Source organism: Alternaria incomplexa, assembly GCF_024043165.1.
Source record: "Alternaria incomplexa strain BMP 0042 chromosome Unknown scaffold_5, whole genome shotgun sequence".
NCBI lineage: Eukaryota > Fungi > Ascomycota > Dothideomycetes > Pleosporales > Pleosporaceae > Alternaria > Alternaria incomplexa.
The window spans coordinates 612,346-632,486 of NW_026249854.1; the positions used below are offsets into that span (position 1 = coordinate 612,346).

Here is a 20,141-nt window from a genome sequence, read left to right on the forward strand (position 1 = left end):
TATGGCGTACTTATGGCGAGCTGATCGTATTATCGAGATGAGATATCGACGGCTCAATGCAGTGTTACTCCTGGTTCATAGTAGTCGCCTGTCAAGATGCCTTTCCCGGAACACCTTATACAAGGGAAAAATTGAACACCCTAGAGCCTACATCAAGACAAAAATATGCAAAGTAGGTAGCCCTACGTCAACGTAGGCTCTAGGGTGTTCAGATTTATCCTTGTATGAGGTGGGAAGGTTATCACAGTTGTGTGTGGACATCGATAACGGCTAACGGATGCCAATCATATTTTATCCTTTACATGCTGGCAGCAAGTGCTTGGAAACACGGCTGGTAAGGCTGCCGCTCTCAGGGTATGTTCCTTGGTTCATGCGGAGAGCGATTTCTCCGCCTGCCGAGTGATTCTGAGACGTCAGCCGCAGACCTATCAGGCCGTGATACGAGTATTAGAGTACGCACTTCAAGGGCTTTTTGCGATGTAACCTACCGCAGTGCAGACATGTAGTCACAATATGTCTAGGGCCGAGACACATGTACTGATCTGACTACGGGCCGACTACTCTCAGATGCTTCGAAGGATTGTGACGTTCTAGTTCGGACCAGCTCCCCAATCGCGACGGTTTACCGTCTCTACGCATACTGACCCACAAACGAGGCGTTCTTCGGGTTCTATTTGGGTCGCAAGTACTTGCTCGTGCAGGCTGCGGATGGTGTGAAGTGATTGTAGCGTCTCTTAGCGTTCTGCAGAACCATGGGATGCGTAGCTCGTGGTAGATCAGACGTGGCAAGCCAGGTCCTTGGGTTATACGAGACAGAGTAGTCTGAACCAGGCAGTTGGTGACTTCGGGCGACGACGGTCTCCTTGCAGGGCAGAAGGCTAATGATTAGTATGTTGGGATAGATACTTCTACGCGGGTTTCGTGAGCCTAGGCACATATAGAGTGGCGGAACCAAGACGACCGAACCGTTTGAACTTGCTCCAGCTCCTCCCTTCCCCACGAATCCAACGGCACGAACGACGACAGCGGCTCGGGTTCATCTTGCCTTTCAAGCGGTGGTTCGTGAGTACGGGCCAACATGTACCAAGAAGAAGTCTGCTGAAATGTCCGCCAATCAGAGTTTTGTGCGTCTCCAGTCCGAACGATGCCTAAGAAGGCGAAGGGGCTTCTGCAGGCACAGTGCAGGGCTAATGCGCGTTCTCCGTCTCGCTACCTCAGACGGACCACACTGTTTCTGAGGCATAGCGCCCTTCCCACAAGCCAGTAGAAAAAGCCAGAAATCATCGCGCGATGAGGGTGCATCAAGAGCAGGTCACTGCGAGAGAATGCTATACTTGAGACATCCATAGATGGTTTGGGAACGAGTTGGGATGGTCGGTTCGTGCGTCATACCTAGACAGGGTCAGGACACGTGCCGACCTGCCACCCGTGGACAGACCTCATCCAACGTTCGGACAACACAAACTCGTGTCCACAAGCAAGTCAGCGGCGCAGCATCACAATGACGAAGCCTGTCCTAATCGAGTCAGTATCGTGACCCGATCAAAACAACGAGAAGTTTTTACGCGTCGGCACGCGTTTGTTGGGGAACCTCACCAAGCGGCGCTAACGCGGGAAAGAGTGCTCGAAACCGCCGGACGTTGCAGAGCTGACTACGCCACCCAGTGCTCACCGGAGCCTGGTTGGTGCAGCTTACGATCGAGGCTCTCAACGCAGGTGTCAGACCGGAGATTTATGGGACAGTTCGTGCTTCCCGCGCGTGTTTTTGCTTACTCCAACCGGCAGAGCAGGCACAAGCAAGCTGAATAGTTCACAGGTCCACAGCAGGAGACCTCGATCGATGGCCACTCTTCATGGTGACCAAGTGGATCGAGGAGCAGTTGGGCTTCCCGCCACCGGACGTCAGTGATGAACCGCTAGGGATTGTGAACGATGACCCGGAACCACTTGTAGCGAGCTATTGATTTCCTCAACGGTTCTCGGAGGGTCGTTGCCGATAGTCAATTGGACGCGCCAGACAGTTCTGTACGAGAAGGCTCGCGATAGCATCAGTGCTGGGCGTTCAGTCAGCAGCAATCTCGCAGATCCGTGGTGGCTGGAAAGCCAATCCTGCAGGCAGCCTGTCGAGTCTCGACTCCATCGCAACACCATCAGAACCGATGATTTGGGGCTCTCCACAAAAGGATCCTGTTGGAAGGGGTGATTTTTAATCTCAACCTCTGCGAGCTACTACACCGCAAAGATCTTTGCTAGACGCCCGTGGATGCCGTCTTGGATGCTGTCGCGCTTCGGTGTGGGAAGCCCTTTGTCCATTGTCGCGAATCACGATGCACGAGCTGGGAAAAGACATGCGAGCTGACCGTGCTGCCTTCGGCTCCTTCGAGCCAGTGTCCTTGCGCATGCGAGCCCTGTTCCTGAACCCAACCGTAATCCATGTCTGCAGACCCGCCCTCTGCTACGAATCCTAGCCGTCCTCGCATGTCTTGGCCACTAAGCTTCTGGGGGTGAGGCCGCGCTAAACCAGGGGAGAAGTGTACCTGCAGGGGTGAAGATGGTCCGTTCCCTTTTGGATCGCCGCACCCACTTGACCTGTCCCCAGGCCGCCCAACCAGGAGCCACATTCAAGACCAGGCCGTCTTCCTGCATCACTGCGGCTTCGCTCTCATGCCGTGACGGCTTTTCTTACTTCTGCCAAAACGTCCCGTCGTTCTTTTTGCATCTGCTCGGCCCTACGCGCCCTTAATCCGACCAAAACCTTATTCACTCTTTAGACTCTCCGCGTTCGAGCTAACGGCAACCAACTCACTCCACAATCGTTTCGTTTTCTCATCTGCGACATCCGTTCCGCCTGACACTGCCTATACTGTCACCAGTTTCATCTACACGGCATTGTCTTCCAAGAAGCCATCCTATACCAGCCCACGTCCGCGCTTGACTGAAGCTCAGAGACAGTCTTGCCGGTAGGGTCCACGTACTGCCTATAACCCTGTTACATCGCACTTCGGACAAGAGTGGGGATCACCGCTGGAAGGACTCTCATGCTGCATATTAACTGAACGCTTCGGTTCGTTTGGTGAGAAGAGTAAGAATATTCGACATGGCCAACACTACACTGCTGCGGGGACAATGCCCGCCGCCTTTCTATGATGTGTCGAAATTTGGATTCGACGGCTGTAAGTGCTCTAATTTAGCTTTTATACAGTTGCTGACATTCATAGTTCTCGCTGGAAGGTTTTGTGCGCCAGTTACACCAGGCAGTGACGTTATCTGCTGCTTGCCCTGTCCTCTGACAGATTTCCTGTACCCAGAAAGTAGGTACCTGGAAAGCCCACATTGAGATTCACGTTCCTAATCTTTTCTAGGTTTCAATACCGCATATCGCGCAGCTGAAGCGCTCAATGTGGCTGGTCTCATCTGTCTGGTCATCCTGCTCATCACGTACTTGGTCTTGCCGGCCGAAAAGACTCGTCGACATTATCTCAGCTATTGTCTCATCATAGCCGCAATTCTCATGGCAGTAAGTCTGAACTCGGCCTACCCAGCCTACATCTACTGATCGACTTTAGCTTGGCTTCGTAATACCCTTTGGTGCTCAACCAGAGCAGTGCTACGATGAGATCACCCCAAACGATATGTACTCAAGTTTGACGTGTGCTTTCTCTGGTGCTTTCCTCATCTCTGGAGGCATGTCGATGGCAGTTTGGATCTTCATTCGCGCTCTCTCTATGCATCTTCAGATCTGCTGGGACGTCACGCCAGGACAGAAGTTCTTCTACTGGGCGCAAGGTCTGGGTTGGTCAGTTGCGGCCACTTTCTTCACCATCACTATCACGATCACTGGAGTCTCGTTCAGATTCGGTGACGTCTGCCACGTCAATGCCGAGCACTCAATGAAGGACTTTTGGGGTCCCTTGTTGGCCATTGCGGGTGCAGCTATGGTTATTCAGGTCGCAACGTAAGTCACTCGGGAGAGACAATGTGACGACATTACTAACATCGTTATCAGCTTCGTATACTGTATCAAGGTGTATCTTCAGAACATGTTCAGCGACGACAAGACCGAAACACAAAGCAGCGCTGGCCTCCCCTCTTACACGACCAGCATACGGAACCGATCTGCACGAGCTGTTTACCGGCGTGTTCGCAAAGTCCTATACCTGCAGTGGCGCGGCATAACCATCGTGGTCTTCATCCTCGTGGACGTCATCTTCTTCTCTATCGTTTTCATCTGGCTGAACTCCGTAACATCGCACGCCACTGAGGACCTCGACAAATTCCTTCCATATGTCATTTGTCTGGTAACACACGCCGACAAAGGCCCAGAGCCATGTTATGAACTCGGCCAATCCCTCGCTGTCGACCAATCTACCGTGACAGCAATCTTGATGATGCTGTCCATTGCCGGTCTTCAAGTGTTCTTCCTGCTTAGCCGATGGAGCATGGTAGTCGGCTGGCGAGATTTGATCCGAAGCAAGTTCAGCAAGAACCGCGAATTTGTATCCTTGGACGCTAGGAATCCCCAGGAAGATGTACGCCATTTCGAAATGAAGAACTTCGAGCCGAAATCCACAGCAGATGCATACTATGGTACTCCTGGACTTGCTAGCTACGCTATGGGAAACGAGCGATCGGACACCCCGGATCATTTCCACAAAGAAACTCAGCGCGACTACAAGAGCCCGACACTGAGCTTTTCGACTCCAAGACCCCAATCACGGGCGGCTACCCATGTCGACTGGGATCCTAGATCATCCATGGCAAGAGGAGGACTCGGACTGCATCCTCCAGACTACGAATCTAAGATCTGAGCATGAATACAACAATTTTCCTTCGCTACACTCCATCACATCATATTAGTGCTGAATCTGGAATGATCATGCTCTGGGTATGAAATCAACCGTCTGATTTACCCGTCACTACACGCGAGCCGAATCGAGACTCTCAGTTCAGCGAGTTGCAGTCGCGAGACTAGCACACTTGGCCATGCACCAGCATATGGCCATGGGTCGGGACAGAGAATACGCGGTCTTTGCGCGAGACCATGATACAGATCAGTCTCAACGCAGCCATTCGCATGTCAATGATTGACGCCATGCCCTTCTTGTCTCTGAACTATATGTCAGACCACTAGCTTGGCATCTCTGACTAGGTGTACTGCTGATATAGAGTTCAAAGACCTCCTCACAGACTCTATCGCTGATTCATCGCCAAAGGCGAACGAGGGGTTGGGCATCATTACACCCGCCTCAGTACACGTCGCCTTGTATGAAAGAATACATGGGTGTGTATGCGGATGACAGTCTGTCACTGCAGCAGCAACAGTCTTGTCGCCTGGCCAAGGCCGTGGTAGTTCCTTTCTCCGGGTCGTTTCTTACTGTATTCTTACACATTCGTTCGTTGCACGGAATGGAACTCGGTGCAACTCATCATTCCCTGTATCATCATTGCAGGCGATCTTCTCGCCCTTATACGGAGTCGATCATTCGCATGTACCGGATTCAGCATCGCACGAAGCCACAAGCTCGTCGGCTCCCACGCCTGCCTTCCACGCGAACTTAAGACCCGCTTCTCTTGGTAGTAGCTCTACCATAGCTCACATATATAGCAAGTATAGCTATCCTATAATAAAATACATAAACTAAGAGCCGAACGCATCGAAAACCTTACTTCTACTCGCGTCCCTACACCCGCCCGCTTTCGCATGGATCGGCTGAACGTCCAATGCCGTTGTACGATCGCTTTTGAACGGGCCGGGACCTGGCTTGTACCGGTAATATGGGTAAATTCGAAGCATATGATATGTCGATCTTGGCAGGGTCAGGGAAGACGTCGCCGAGCAAAAAGAAACAGCCCAGAAAACGTGGTAATGGGAAGCACATCCTTTCCTCCCTGACAATGGAACCCTTGCTCGGGTCCATCAGCGACGTCGTGTTGAAGACAGACTTTGACTAGTCTTTCGTGTAGTGACATGCGCACGCGGGATTTTGCGAACTTTACTCGATAACAGCGAATGAGCGTTATGCCGTGCTTACGCCCCATTCTTCACCATGCCATTGGGTCGCTATACCATTTCCAGAGGGATTCCTGACACCTCCGTACTCCGCACCTCTCTCCGCCCAGCAGCAGCGACCAGAACCCATCAATGCGATGCAGTCTTTCGACTCCACCTTTCGAAAAGAATTGTTTCCACTTCCGCGGCTGCAGGAGCAAGGGAATCAGGTCACATTCACATTGCATGGTGGGAATGGATCTGCACTACTCCTTCCCTTTGCACATCCTCCTCAACAAAAGGCCCCAGTTTCCAGAACATCGTTCCCCGGGAAGACACGCGACTGACATGACGGAGGAACGTTATGGAAAGAGAAGGTCCCCCTTCCACGTGTGGGTACACGGGCGCATCTTGACAGCGGCCCCTTGTTTTTATCGGTATAGCGAGACGCCTCTTTAGGAGCAGGCATGAACGCGTGCTCGGCTCGAGCTGCAGGAACAGGTATCTGGGCCGCAGAGCGGTTGGCCTGACGTGACATGGGTGTTGCGTGGCCCGCGCGTCTCGAGGCAGGATTTATCCAACGGCTCGGCTCAGCAGGCCGTAAGAGCAACCGAGATTGAGGGCTGATGTGCCCTTGGGGGAAATGCTGGACGCGATAGCGAAGTCGGTATCTGCGGGATGTATTGACTTGTCAGACATAATAATTTCGGCACTTATAGCCTTACGTGGTGCGTCGTGGACGGTCCGATAGAAGAGTTGTCGACGAAGGCATGGGTTGTGAGAGCGGCTTCGAAGTCGGACGTTGAGGCCCCACACCAGGCATGAAAGTCGACTCAGTTTCAGCTTGCGTGCGATAGATGTACGCAGGGCTCCTGACAGTCTCTGCGACCATGCTCCGTTTTCCATGTGCGCCTGAATAAGAGAAGTGGACCGGTCCGCGGCGGAAAGATTTGTTATTATCCGCGTCGCCTACAGCATCAGGCTCTCCCTTCGTATAGTTCGGCGTGATAGTCGTGCAGCTCCACGTTCACGTACTGAAGGCTCTTTCCAGTCGCCCTCGAGCCTGCTACACATAATTAAGGCCGATAGAATCCACACGAAGTATGCTTTCTAATCATCGCAGACTTGGAACAATACATGTCTCGACATGGCCATGCTACTATGAGCACTGAAATATGTTGTGTATGCCTTGACAGCTGACGTGCACTAACTCAACAAAATCGGCCTGCGATGTTGCACATCTCTACTGCGCTGTTCGCTCTTAAAGCCAGGAAGCCCTTGCGCAGGCCAGTGATGAATATCTGATAGTGCATAGGTTCCTAAGAAGAGCGGATGTCAGTCGGTGCAATTAGCGTGGTGGTGTGACAGCTTCCACTGCTGGCTGGCGACTCCACTACATCCTGAATCCCAGACCGTAATTACCTAGTATTGCATAGCAGAGTGTGGCTAAAACTCTTAGAATCAGCTTAAATTTAACGTCGCACAAGATGAGCCTTCAACACAGGCGCTGATGTCACAAACACATTGTTCACATAAGCCATGTCTCCCATAACACCAGGCACAGATCTTTGAGCCTACCTAGCTCTTACTCATACTCCCCCAGAAAGCATCATTGATAAAGTTAAGTAACGGAGTCGCAACATATGGCACAAGAACGTGTGCGTGTTCTAGACTTTAAGGATCTAAACAACGTCATGACTTCAAGGGTCAGGGCGAAGGGGAAGGAAGGCGATACCCCACCATGTAGCGTACCTAGGTATACGTACCGACTCCATCCCCACTTCCATCGTCATTACCAAGCAACGAGGTACGACTTTCGACTTTCGCCATCACCAGCACGATCAATTCGCATATCGGACTTTACAGCTCTTCTTTAGACCCTCAGTCCACACCCACTACTTGTCTCTAAAGCTAGCATGGTCGCGATGGGAGGAGGTCCAGATTTACCGTCTCGAAATGCATCGAAAGAGAAGGAGCTTGTGCTGTGCGCATTGCACTGGCCTCAAGAGCTATGCGAGCGTGGCTTGAAAGTCCTCAGAGAAGCTTTTGACGATGTGGAAGTGAAGTACTTCCAAGTCAAGTGGGAAGGTGGCAAGTCGGAGATGGACGCACCTGAAGGTTAGTTGGCAGTAGACACACAACCTTGCAGTGAAGAAGAGATCGAAACCGAGATGACGGGTTCGCGCGTTACCAGTCGTCCAACAAGCACAACCCATCTGCAGCTGCAGAGCTTCCATGCTTCCCGCGATTATACCTGTTACACAACGTGGCTAATATCATCCCAGACGACATCAAGCGCGCAACCTATATCGCGACGCTATCCTGGCTCCCGGAATCCGCATCGTCCATTCCAAACACCAAGCTCATCCAATTCTTCTCTGCAGGCACGAACCACGTGTCCAGCCACCCAATCTACACTGACTCTAAGATCCCGCTATGCTCTGCCAATGGCGTTCATGGCCCGCAGATTGCCGAATGGGTCATCATGATGAATTTGGTGCACAGTCATAGCTACACTAAGCTTTATGACAACCAGAAGAACAGGGTTTGGGACCAGAAGGTGGGACTCAGTGTCAGTGATCGGGTGGGGAAGAGAGTGGGTATATTGGGGTACGGTAGCATTGGTCGACAAGGTATGTTTAATCAACTTCGAAAAGACGGAGAAACACAACTTTTGCTGGCATACTTGCTGCCCATGGAAGCTATGCTAATCCACGGCAGTCGCTCACGTAGCAAAGGCCATGGGCATGGACGTAATAGCCTACACAGCCTCACCACGCAAAACCCCAGAGTCCAAGCACGACAACGGGTACATCGTCCCTGGAACTGGTGATCCCGATGGCAGTATTCCCAGCGCGTGGTACAGTGGAACTAGCAAAGAAGATGTGCACGAGTTCTTGAAGCAGGAAATCGACCTATTAGTGGTTGCTGTGCCGCTAACGTGAGTAACCTGCCCACGTCATATACTGAGAAACGGTTCGATCATTTTTCACTAACACATCAACTAGAAAAGCGACAACGCATCTCCTCTCCACCGAGGAATTTGAGCTCCTGCACAAGTCCAATCCAAAGGGCACCTACATCGCGAACATCGCGCGGGGGCAGATCATCGACCAGAAGGCTCTCATCACTGCTCTAGAGAAGGAACATATTAGTGGTGCGGCCCTTGACGTTACTGATCCCGAACCTCTGCCTAAGGATGATCCGCTGTGGGATGCACCAAATGTCCTGATTACACCGCACTGCAGCGGAGCGTCAGACGCGTATGCCGACCGCGCGTTCCAATTGTTGGTTGAAAACATAAAGAGGGACCGAAGTAACGGCAAACTGATCAACGAGGTGAACCGCGAGAGAGGCTATTGAGCCAGCACAACACCCCAGACTATAGCTCCGTAGAACATTGAAGTCGATTTGATAGATCGATGTAGGGTATCATAGATGCCCTGGGTAGACTCCAAGTAATAGACCATGTGCCTAATCGTACAAGACTCTCCTGCGCTTGTCTCAATGGCCAGAGAAACGAAAGCATCGCGCAAACACCGAAACGTCAATGTATCACCGCCTGAACAGCCCAGAGATCATGCCGCCAGCCAGATTCCTCGCGAGACCCGAACCGTACATTGCGTTTGAGGCGAAGCCCGTCGCTTGGCTGAACTTGTCGCATCGGGAGAAGGCAAGGGTGTTCGTAATCGTAAGGACGAGCGCGATAACTGAGACCAAAACGTTAGCTCACCACTACCGATGCCCACAAGAAAGCAATTCGATACATACCAACAAGCGTCAACCAAATAAACTCCAAGCTGACGAGCGCGACAATCGCCAGCAGCACCCACAACACAGGCTGCGCATACAGCGCGAGCCAAAAGAAGCGCTTATCCGTCGCATTGATCTGGCGCCCCGTTTCCGGATCCAGACTCTCAAACACCCAGCGCCCGTCTCCTGTGTTGGCGTCGACTTCGTTCCACCAGCGGAGGCCGACGAGGCGACGGCCAGCAATGTTCTTAAGGTAGTAGAAGTCCATGGCGAGGAGCAGGATGGTGATGATGAAGATCATGACGAAGTTTGCGGTGAGGAGGCGGAGGCCGAGGAGGTAGACTAGTAGGGACGCTGGGGGAGAGTTAGCTGTGAAGGTGACATACTGGGCACGTATGCATGTGGTGCCTGTAGCTTGTAAGTTGGGATAACGTACAGATGCGAAAGGTGAGGAAGGTAAGCAGCGTGATGGGATGACTGCTTAGTCTCCAGCTCAGCGAACCAGGCGCCGGCTCTTGTTGTGCGTTCTCCATGGTTTCTTGTGCCGTCGGGGTGTGCGTGGTGCTGGGGGAAACAGTCCGAGACGTGTGAAGATCAGCTTCACGTGGCTTTCTCAGGGACGCGTCGGCGATCGGCGTTTGGGGGGAGCTTTGGTGGAGCTGCGACTTCCCCGCACGTCATAGGCTAGCGACAGTGTCCGAGGTGCGTAACGGCTGTATGACTTTCTGCCATTCAGGCTTATACAGTTTTGTGCTCGAGGCAGGCCTCTCGGAGGAAGTAATTCAGTCAGTTCTGAAGCAGGATGGCGGCGCCAATTATACGGAGGGCGTGCATGTACGGTATACCATCACCACTCCATTCACATACCATACAAGCAGTTCCACCAGTACCATACTGACACTCCTCACAGTGCCGTCCTCTTCCAAGAGAATGCTCGAAAAGTCCTTCGCCATGACCGCCGACAACGTAACCTACGACCTCGAAGACAGCGTCGCCCCGCACATGAAGCCCGAAGCGCGCTCCAACCTCCGCTCCATCCTCAATAAGCCCCGACCCGCCGGAATAAAAGAGATGTGCGTAAGGATAAACAGCGTAGACACAGGCCTCGCGCTGGATGACCTGACCGAAGTGCTCAAAGGCGAGCACCTCGATGCCATCATGCTGCCCAAGTGCGAAAGCGCTGCAGACCTGCATTTCGTCACGGACGTGATACGGCATCTCTCGCCCGACCGCCATCCTAGTGCAGGGACACAAGGGAAGAGGGAGCCAGTGCGCATAATAGCGCTGATAGAGAGCGCAAAGGCGATCCAGAATCTGAGTGAGATTTGCGCGGCTTCGCCGTATATTTCGGGGCTCGTCTTTGCGGCAGAGGACTTTGCTAAGGATATGAGTCTCACGCGTACACCTTCGCTTATGGAGTTTTTGTATGCAAGGAGTGCGATTGCGACGGCGGCGAGGGCTGCCAGACTTCCTAGTACTATTGACTTGGTATGTACGAGCTACAAGGGCGAGCAAGGGCTCAAGACACTGGAGGAAGAGTGTTTGAATGGCAAAGGGCTCGGGTTCAACGGCAAGCAATGCATACACCCAAGTCAAGTCGCCGTGTGTCACAAAGCGTTCAGTCCTGGCGAGAAGGAGCTTGAGTGGGCGACAAGGGTAGTCATAGCGGATGACAAGGCAAGCAAAGCTGGACGAGGGGCTTGGACATTGGACGGCAAGATGATCGATGCGCCAGTCGTGAAGAAGGCACATGCGATACTGAGACATGCTGAGGTATGTGAGATGGATGTAAGTGCTGTCAAGGAGACATGGAAGGGACAGGAGCCTGAGTAGCTGCCAATGCATGTTGGCATCTTCGTATTGTTCTCCTACATGATGACCGCGAGAGGACCGTATGGCTCTGATCTATACCGTAATCATGACACTGGCGTTCTTGTACCAGCTCAGCAAGGGGTTGTCACCATTCTTCGTCGTTGTCTCCGCAATGTCTGCTCTGCCGGCCATGAAATCTTCGTGTAGGTATGTTCGTGCGAAGCGTCCGGTTATCGACGTGTACATGGGTTCCATGACTTCGAAGTCAGTGGGGAAGAGTATGTCAAAGTAGCCTTGGTGCACCTGGGATGTATTAGTGGCTGCCTTGTAATCAAACAGTAATTAACTTACAAGAGGTGTCGAAACAGGAATCATCTGCCTCTTGTACCTCGTTTGCACAACAGGCGCATTGATACCTTCGACCGCATCGCCCAGCTTGTGGAAGTCGCTACTGATCAACTTGTGGTTTGGAAACTTCTCGTACAGCATGTAGAAGAACTGCATCAGCCGCGTTGGGATGTACTCCGGCATGCTCATATTAGAGCGGAACGGTACCAAGCTCTTCAGGTTATTCATGAGCCGCGAGCCTTGCAGCGGGTGTGGGTATGTGGTGCAGGCAGCGTGTCTGCGCTCGAGGAATTGGGTAACGAGGGGGTCTATGGTGCGCGAGTAGTATTCGAAGAGCTCTCCACGAGGATCAATGACGACGTGGGATTGATATGGGAGGCCCGTTTCGAAGTCGTACTTTAGGGCATCGTGTGCGAAGTTGTCGAAGACTTCCAATGCGAGGAAGTAGCAGGGAGAGGAGACGTAGATGTTCCAGTCAAAGACACTGCGATTGATGATTTCCACTTTGTCAGAGTGACCTCGCGCATATGCTGAGTGTCCTAGACCCTTCTGTTGCAGATCGGCTAATTGACTGGAGATCTCGATGATCTTGAACTTGGTCCGCTCGTACACGTCCGGGTGCACGTCTCTTATGAAATCGAGGATGTTCAACATCATTGTACCGTTACCCGCGCCCATTTCGTATATGTTCAAATCATGGTATGGGTAGAAATTGTACTTGTAGTCCTCGACGAGGTAGCGTGCGATCGCTTCTCCGTAGTAAGGCGAGAAGAGTTCGGTCGGCGTATGCCAGAGCTGGCGTAGGTCGTTCGGTTCTTGGTAATCAAGATCGTCTTCGAAGGCGGTATAGCGGTGCCGCAGCTGCTGGAAGAATTCGTGCTCAGAGCCCATGGAGTTGAAGTCGAATGGATCGCCCGGAGAGAAGATGACGACTTGCTTGGAGAAGTAGCCGTAATTGGGGTTGTACAAGCTGTCTTTGAATCCATCAGTATAGTACTACACCACAGGCAAGATTCCCAACCTTCTATAAAGTCGCGCAACAACATCTTGACTCTGCGCGGTCTTTCTCTCCTACTCCGCAGCATGTCCGCTGTGACCATTGGGTATCTCTCAAACTCTTCCGTCCTCTCGTGCGGGAATGCATTCTTCCTCGGCGTCCATCTGCTCTCGCGCTTCGTTTCTCCCTCACCCAACCGTGTGGCCTTGCCTCGTCTTTGGTGGTGTGGTACGCGGGCGCCTGCGAGCGCTGGTCGAGCTCCGCGGGCAAGACATTGCGACGCTCGATGCGAGAACAGCTGGCGGAAGAGCTGCGTGGCGAGCGGCGAGTCCATTGGTGCCAGAGACAATTGTCACGAATGCGTCGCGACAGCAGTGGTGGCTGTGGTCTTCCGCGCGAATGCACGTGGTGAGCTTTGCGGGAAGCCGCGCCAAGACGGGGATACCACCAGCTCCGATCGCGTCAACTCTGCAAACTGCACGCCACAACTCCCCAACTTTTTGAAAAATGGTGGATCGCTCCAAATATTACCTCTTAGGCGCTTTGCTGCTAGGGATTGCTCTGACGACTGCATACAACAAAAAGAGGTCGATAGAAGGAATAGATAATGCAGATCAACTTCTGGCGCAGCAGCAAAAATGGCTATCGCAACTCGCAAAAATTAATGACTTGGAAACGTTGAAGAAGAGTTTACTGGAATTTGGTGGTGGGCACGGCGCCGTCAACATCAAGGAAGGCATCGAAGGATGCATAGGCGACACGCCCCTCATCAAAATCAAGTCACTTTCGGAGTTTACAGGATGTGACATACTTGCAAAAGCTGAGGTAGGAATACTTGCATGGATTTATTTGCCCTGGAATGTCGCTAACGTGAATAACAGTTCCTCAACGGAGCCGGCAACAGTCCAAAAGACAGAGTCGCTCTAAGCATCATCGAGATGGTACGAGAAGACTCTACTCCGCCTCCGGTTTACATCATGTATGTTTGCTGATTCTCATAACAGGCTGAAGAGAAGGGTCTTTTGATCCCACACTCTGGTGACACCATATACGAAGGCACTGTGGGGAGCACTGGTATATCATTAGCCGCTATTTGCAGAGCAAGAGGTTACAAAGCACACATGTAAGTCGTCATCTGACTCAGAGGTGTGTTGGCTGACAAGCGAAGCTGTATGCCAAACGACATGGCAATCGAGAAGTCAGATCTCCTCCTGAAGCTTGGTGCTGAAGTAGAAAGAGTGCGCCCGGCGCCTATCGTGGACCAGAAACAATTTGTCAACCTCGCACGATCGCGAGCAGAAGAGCACACCGCAAGTTCCGAAAAGCCTGGGAGAGGACTGTTCGCCGATCAATTCGAAACGGAAGCCAACTGGCGCGCACACTTCACTGGCACGGGACCTGAGATCTATGAGCAAACTGGGCGTCGTGTAGATGCTTTCGTTAGCGGCGCTGGCACTGGAGGAACTATCTCTGGAGTAGCGTTATTCCTGAAGTCCAAATTACCCGACATCAGGGTCGTCCTTGCGGATCCCCCTGGCAGCGGCTTGTTCAACCGCGTCAAGTACGGTGTTATGTTCGACCCCAAGGAAAGAGAAGGAACGCGGCGGCGACACCAAGTGGACACAATCGTTGAAGGGATCGGCATCAACAGAGTGACTCACAACTTCGACGTTGGTAGGGAGCTGATCGACGATGCCATCAGGGTTAACGACGAGCAAGCAATTTCCATGGCGCGCTGGTTGGTTGAGCACGATGGCATCTTTGTTGGAAGCTCTAGTGCTGTGAACTGTAAGTTGTGAAGCGTTCAACAGCAGGCGGCACTGACTTATTGAAGGCGTCGCTGCCACGAAACTTGCAAAGACACTTGGCCCAGGACACCGCATCGTCACCATATTATGCGACAGGTAAGCCAATGTCTCAAACCTCTAAGTATGTACTAACACCTTCACAGTGGTGCAAGGCACTTGAGCAAGTTCTGGAAAAATACCGAACCAGTTGGTGGCGCCGAGAACGATGTGTCTCTCCAAGCCATTCTCGACGCTTGAGGCTTCCTTCCATTGACGCTATCTGCCTTCAGATACCTGACGCATGCAAGGCCTTCATTCCCATTATCTATACCCACCACAGTTTTCGAAAACGAAGAGGTTGACAAATTCACCGCTGGTCGTGTCTGAAACGGAGCTGTACAGCGGCGTTCAGATCGTGAAAGATTTGCCAACGCATCACAATGTAAGCCAACACGCCACCGCATCCTCAACAAGGGTGATCAGCCCCCGCCTTCATCAAGCACTACCATCACTACCATGGATGCGCAACATTGTGCAGTAGCAGCCTTCCATCATCCACACGGAGACAATGGACACGTGACAGGAGAAAGACAAAGGCTCTACTCTTCACGAGATACTAGGAGTCAGAAGAGCAAGTCTTGAGCGGCGGTGTCTTAACAAAGAGCAAAGCTCCAACAAAACCCATTCTTCTGACAGCCGCCACGCCCGTTTGTGTCGCCTTTATATACTACGGCGACCCCTCAACCCTGCATGCTACACACTCCCGGCTGGTTCACACCAAATATCGTCGCACACGTCCTCCTGCAGCAAACTTTCTTCATTCAGCAAGCCCTTGCCCGACCAGGATCTCTTTACCAAACGAACATATGCCTAACCGACGCATGAGCGATACAAACGGAATCAACAAAGCAATAAGTCCTACATCGAGCATTGTGCAAAGGCGAATAGCAAGAAAGATGTCACCATGGAATCGCAACCCAGCCCTCGCAAATAAAATTGCCGAAATGCGCCTCACCATCGCCCCCATAGTGCACGTGGAGACAGGGATACCAGCACCCGAGTTCCCCTCTACAATGCTCGATCTTTTCCTCCTCACCGAAGCGCAACTCGACGCGCTAGCTGCCTACTATTCCCAAACAAATTCAACAGACCTCACAAACCAATATCCCCAGACAATGAACTGGCAACAACCCTTCTTAGACGCCAGCGATGCCTTACCCGAAAATTGTAAACTAGGTGAGCTGGAACGGTTAAAGATCAAGATGAGGATGTTTGCGAGGTTCATTGGTATGAGGGGTGCGGATACACCGCGGTGGGAGTATGATCGTCAGATTGAGATTTTGAGGAATAAGATCCAGAGGAGGATTATGGATGAGGAGGAGAAGGTGCTGAGGAAATTTTATCAAGGTCCTGTTAGTAGGCCATGAGGGCTTAGAAGGGTGTCGGGCGTGCTGATCATGCGTGAGGATAGAGGGAGGTTGCAGCTTTGTTGGCGCCTTCCGTTAATGCGCTTCGTATATGTCAACAATGTATCCTCTAGATTTTACCATCCTGTATTCCAAGAATAGTGGTCAGATTGCAGCAATACGCGGACAGGGTATTGGATGTGTGCTTTTCTGGTAGTACCGAATTTCAACCATGGGTTCGCAAACCGCAAAACCATTCCATATCCCTCACACAATAGCATAAAATACTTCCAACACCAAACTTGAGACTCCTCAGCTCATAGATTCAACATACCATCCACGCCACCATGAAGCTCTACATCAACATCCTCCGCCTAGCCCTGTGCGCCGCCGCCACCGCCTCCGTGCACCTATCCGAATCCCAGCTGCGTCAAAACCCCGACACAATCCCTCTCGCAGATCTCGAACCCACAACACCCCTCAAACAGGTAAGTCAAGAAACTAAATCCCCCTCTGCATGAAAAAATCGCCTAACAAAACCTAGTGCTACAACTACTGCATGGTCACGCTCAAGTACAAGGCCCGCCGAGGCGGAGAAGGAGATTGGAATTACATCCGCTGCTCGAAGGCATGCAAGGAAGATCCGAACGTGAGTGAGACCAGGATAGACGTCTGAGCATCTCTGTGGGTGTGGTTGTGGACTTGGGTGTGCTGACGAGGGTGTAGTATGCTGAACAGCCTACTGAGACGTGGCGGGCGATGTTTGTGTTGCAGGCGAAGGACTGTGAGCGCGTGGCAGATGAGTTTATGAAGGAGCATCCGCGTGATGCTATGGATCTTCCGGAGCATTTGAAGCGTCTGGGGTGTTGAGAGGAGCGCTTTGCGGGTTAATGAGGGAAGCCACAGTATACATTCGGAATACAAGACCGAGAGGATTTGGACATCTTCAAGTAGGTTGTAGTACAGTCAGCTCTCGCGATCATATGAAGATACCCGAGAGCTCTTGGAAAAAGGCTGTATCGCGTCCCAAAGCACTAGCTCAACGATCAGTACAAAAGGAAGGCATGCGAAAGCCTGCCATATAAACCCTTCTCTCGCGACGGTATCCTGCTTTCGCACATGGTTATCGTTTGATTGCTGATTGGAGACGCGCGTCTTCAGGATGTTGAGCGTTTTGACGATGGCTCATTGGATAGGGTTTGGAGTTCAATGGATCAAGCCATCACTCAAGGGTTCAGGAACCATGCCACCTCTGTTCTCTCCGCACTGAAGCGATCGCACCCGAACGCGTCAAGAGGGTTCACATCTATTTGAACAACAGCGCAGCCACCAAGTTCTAGGAAATAACTCCTCCATCATGAAGCTCCTTACCAACATCCTCGGTGTTGTCTTGTGCAGTGCCGTTGCCGGCACTGCACAGGCACCTGGCTTACAGCAAACTCCCGACATCGAAGTTCCGAAAGCCCAGCCCAGTATCGACGTACTCCGCGAGAAGGTAACCTGCCAGGTGAGATTGAGACGTACCCTCCAGTAATATCTAAAATCTAACGGAGTATAGTGTATCAGGTACTGTTTCGATGGACTCGCCGAAGAAGATGAAGCTCCTGCTGAATGTACTCGTGCGATCGGTTGTGCATACACATGCGGCACAACGAAAGTTCCAGACGATCGCTTGAAGTACATGCTTCACTATGGTTAGGCGACAGAGGGGTTTAGTAGGGTCAGTGCTAGAATATGTCCTCACCAGCACCAAAACCTTACTTACTCAGCGCAGGCAACCAAATACTATGGCAGACAAGCCTCCGTAAGTTCGCACAAGGAATCACGTTCATATCAGTGCCGAGAGAGATGTACTGACCAAATGACAGTGGCTGCGGGATCTCCTTGATGCGGACATTCGATATCCGTCTGCGGACCCATACAAGCACTACGGACAAATTTTGGAAGATTTCGAGAAGCTGGAGAGAACGTTCACTCCGTATACGACAGATGAGATGAAAGGACTGGGACGAAGGGGGAGTTCCGAAGAGGATGTCAAACGAACTGCCCTACTACGAGATGGAAAGCCGTTTGAGTCAACGCCAGCAAATGAAGGCACAGACGCTCCATCATCCAGAGATCTCCTTGGCGCGGACACTGATTGGCCGTCTGCGGACGAGGACGAGGATGAGTCATATGCGGAATTTCTGAGCAGCAGTTGGGAATATGCTGAGAATATCCGTGCCTTGAGGGATACTGACAGGATGTATGTGGTGGAAGCCCCGGAAAAGACGGGTGTATCATCAGAGGGTTCCAACCGCTATTGGTTGTATACGTACGACGGTCGCAGGTACGGGCCGTACGACAACAAAGCTCAGGTAGAGTTCGCACTTTGAGCGCGGTTACGTCATCTTCTCCACCATTGAAATGAGAAAGAGCCTTCTGGTGGTTCATCTTGCGTTGATGGAGGGGTGAAGTAGGGTAGAGCGGCTTCTCCAGATCATTTGTAGTACCTCGGGGGTGGTGATACTGTCTAGAGCAACGATAGCTGAACCTACATCTCCTTTTAGATTGCGCAAAGCACTGCGATGCATGTGAATCCGTGTACGTCAACAGCAAAGCTGATGATAAAGAGCCGCAGCCGAATTGACCACCTCACGCTAGCCCTCCGGTAACACTATACCTCTTCCGTCCAAGCACCAAACCGCCAACGGCCCGGGAGATCGACAGAGCATCGGCAAAGCTTCGCTCGCGTTCGCCCATCACTCACCAGCACTTCGCCAATACTGCTCCTTCCCCGCTCACGATGCGCCCGAGCCCCCGGGTTCTCTCACGCCACCACAATTTATCGTGAAAATGCCACCACGCGCGCGTCCCCGCCACCGACCCTTGACCATCGCAACCATCTGCGGTACCACATCGCTCATCCTACCCACCGTCACGCTCATCCGCCTCTACACCATCGCGGCGCTACCCGTATACTCGCTCATCTACGCTGGCTTGATAAGCGGGGTGACGTTTCTCTTCTATGGCTACGATAAGATGCAGGCGCGGAATCTGGAGTGGAGGGTCAAAGAAGTGACGTTGCATACACTGGCGATAGTCGGAGGGTGGCCGGGAGCATTGGCAGGCATGCACTATTTCCAGCATAAGACGAGGAAGGTGAGGTTTCAGGCTGTGTTCTGGGGGATTGTTCTGGGCTGGGAGGGGGTCGCGTGGCTGGTGTGGAGTGGTGGGGTACAGGTTGGATAATGAGGAATTGAAACAAGTCTATCAAGACGACGGGGAAAGATTTCATTAGGGATATGGGAGGCCGTTATGAGAGCCATGACGGTCGTGAGAGTACGGCGCAAACCTGCCGGGACGGTACACAAGGAGAAGGCTACCGTGAGAGGAGCCACAAAGGAACCACCAAACGCCTACCGAGGGTATGTCCAACATTCGCCTTCTGCTGTCGTGTCGCTACTCCGCTTTCTTCCGGACGTCTCTCTGAATCGTCTCCTTGGATGCGATAACCCATCCCCGAAGGCATTCGAGCAATGCCCTCAGACACGCCTTCACCACCTCCTAGTGGAACCGGTCCGAGATCTTCTTCGATACGTCCTTGGTCTGATCCCAGACTTGGGTCGCCGCTCGGACTGTACAAAAGAAGAGGCATTAGCGACCGGTGAGCGGAGATGTGAGTCTATCAGCGCTTTCACCAGCTTGCTCTCCAATGGGATTCTGCATGGCGCCGCCCGCGAGGTTGCTGATTCCTTGCTTGAGGTTCTTGACGTCTTCTTGGTCGGAGGTGGGGATTTTGTTGATTTGGTCTGCGAGGTGTTAGTGTTTGCGGCATGGTGTTTGTGAGTATGGAAAGACTCACCCTTGGCCATGTAGGACATCTTGTTCTCGCCCATGGTCTGGAGGGCTTGCTTCTCCATCTTGCGCTTCATCTCCGGGGAGATACCGAAGAAGTAGAAGTAGCCGGCGGCCAAGGCGATCAAGCCAGCGAGGATGGTGAAGATGCCGATAGCCATAGTGGAGACTATGCGGTTGCTCGTTTGTGTGTGAGAGTTTGTGAGGAAATT

General features: G+C 52.2%; 10 protein-coding genes across 10 annotated transcripts; 7 read left to right on the top strand and 3 right to left on the bottom strand.

Annotated features, from left to right (window-relative positions):
* Nucleotides 1–3,511: 3,511 nt before the first annotated feature.
* On the top strand, nucleotides 3,512–4,808 carry J4E90_004121 (uncharacterized protein; the record flags this gene model as incomplete). The annotated part of the gene is made up of 3 exons (XM_051433687.1): nucleotides 3,512–3,517; nucleotides 3,567–3,955; nucleotides 4,007–4,808. The coding sequence occupies 3 exons, from the start codon at nucleotides 3,512–3,514 to the stop codon at nucleotides 4,806–4,808; spliced, it is 1,197 nt and encodes a 398-aa protein (XP_051292205.1).
* Nucleotides 4,809–7,914: 3,106 nt separating this feature from the next.
* Nucleotides 7,915–9,352, top strand: J4E90_004122 (uncharacterized protein; the record flags this gene model as incomplete). Its single annotated transcript, XM_051433688.1, has 4 exons — nucleotides 7,915–8,107; nucleotides 8,275–8,622; nucleotides 8,711–8,930; nucleotides 8,998–9,352. 4 exons carry the CDS (start codon nucleotides 7,915–7,917, stop codon nucleotides 9,350–9,352), a joined length of 1,116 nt encoding a protein of 371 aa, XP_051292206.1.
* Nucleotides 9,353–9,544: 192 nt separating this feature from the next.
* Nucleotides 9,545–10,275, bottom strand: TVP23 (Golgi apparatus membrane protein tvp23; the record flags this gene model as incomplete). Its single annotated transcript, XM_051433689.1, has 3 exons — nucleotides 9,545–9,699; nucleotides 9,761–10,096; nucleotides 10,179–10,275. 3 exons carry the CDS (start codon nucleotides 10,273–10,275, stop codon nucleotides 9,545–9,547), a joined length of 588 nt encoding a protein of 195 aa, XP_051292207.1.
* Nucleotides 10,276–10,574: 299 nt separating this feature from the next.
* On the top strand, nucleotides 10,575–11,575 carry J4E90_004124 (uncharacterized protein; the record flags this gene model as incomplete). The annotated part of the gene is made up of 2 exons (XM_051433690.1): nucleotides 10,575–10,581; nucleotides 10,653–11,575. 2 exons carry the CDS (start codon nucleotides 10,575–10,577, stop codon nucleotides 11,573–11,575), a joined length of 930 nt encoding a protein of 309 aa, XP_051292208.1.
* A 72-nt stretch (nucleotides 11,576–11,647) lies between these two features.
* Nucleotides 11,648–13,233, bottom strand: J4E90_004125 (uncharacterized protein; the record flags this gene model as incomplete). The annotated part of the gene is made up of 3 exons (XM_051433691.1): nucleotides 11,648–11,857; nucleotides 11,906–12,876; nucleotides 12,924–13,233. 3 exons carry the CDS (start codon nucleotides 13,231–13,233, stop codon nucleotides 11,648–11,650), a joined length of 1,491 nt encoding a protein of 496 aa, XP_051292209.1.
* Nucleotides 13,234–13,406: 173 nt separating this feature from the next.
* J4E90_004126 (uncharacterized protein) lies at nucleotides 13,407–14,944 on the top strand (the record flags this gene model as incomplete). The annotated part of the gene is made up of 6 exons (XM_051433692.1): nucleotides 13,407–13,724; nucleotides 13,781–13,840; nucleotides 13,904–14,022; nucleotides 14,068–14,687; nucleotides 14,734–14,803; nucleotides 14,851–14,944. 6 exons carry the CDS (start codon nucleotides 13,407–13,409, stop codon nucleotides 14,942–14,944), a joined length of 1,281 nt encoding a protein of 426 aa, XP_051292210.1.
* Nucleotides 14,945–15,567: 623 nt separating this feature from the next.
* J4E90_004127 (uncharacterized protein) lies at nucleotides 15,568–16,113 on the top strand (the record flags this gene model as incomplete). The annotated part of the gene is made up of 1 exon (XM_051433693.1): nucleotides 15,568–16,113. The coding sequence occupies one exon, from the start codon at nucleotides 15,568–15,570 to the stop codon at nucleotides 16,111–16,113; it is 546 nt and encodes a 181-aa protein (XP_051292211.1).
* A 326-nt stretch (nucleotides 16,114–16,439) lies between these two features.
* Nucleotides 16,440–16,768, top strand: J4E90_004128 (uncharacterized protein; the record flags this gene model as incomplete). Its single annotated transcript, XM_051433694.1, has 2 exons — nucleotides 16,440–16,580; nucleotides 16,637–16,768. 2 exons carry the CDS (start codon nucleotides 16,440–16,442, stop codon nucleotides 16,766–16,768), a joined length of 273 nt encoding a protein of 90 aa, XP_051292212.1.
* A 681-nt stretch (nucleotides 16,769–17,449) lies between these two features.
* Nucleotides 17,450–18,467, top strand: J4E90_004129 (uncharacterized protein; the record flags this gene model as incomplete). Its single annotated transcript, XM_051433695.1, has 2 exons — nucleotides 17,450–17,587; nucleotides 17,961–18,467. The coding sequence occupies 2 exons, from the start codon at nucleotides 17,450–17,452 to the stop codon at nucleotides 18,465–18,467; spliced, it is 645 nt and encodes a 214-aa protein (XP_051292213.1).
* Nucleotides 18,468–19,728: 1,261 nt separating this feature from the next.
* Nucleotides 19,729–20,090, bottom strand: J4E90_004130 (uncharacterized protein; the record flags this gene model as incomplete). The annotated part of the gene is made up of 2 exons (XM_051433696.1): nucleotides 19,729–19,883; nucleotides 19,937–20,090. 2 exons carry the CDS (start codon nucleotides 20,088–20,090, stop codon nucleotides 19,729–19,731), a joined length of 309 nt encoding a protein of 102 aa, XP_051292214.1.
* Between the last annotated feature and the right edge of the window lie 51 nt (nucleotides 20,091–20,141).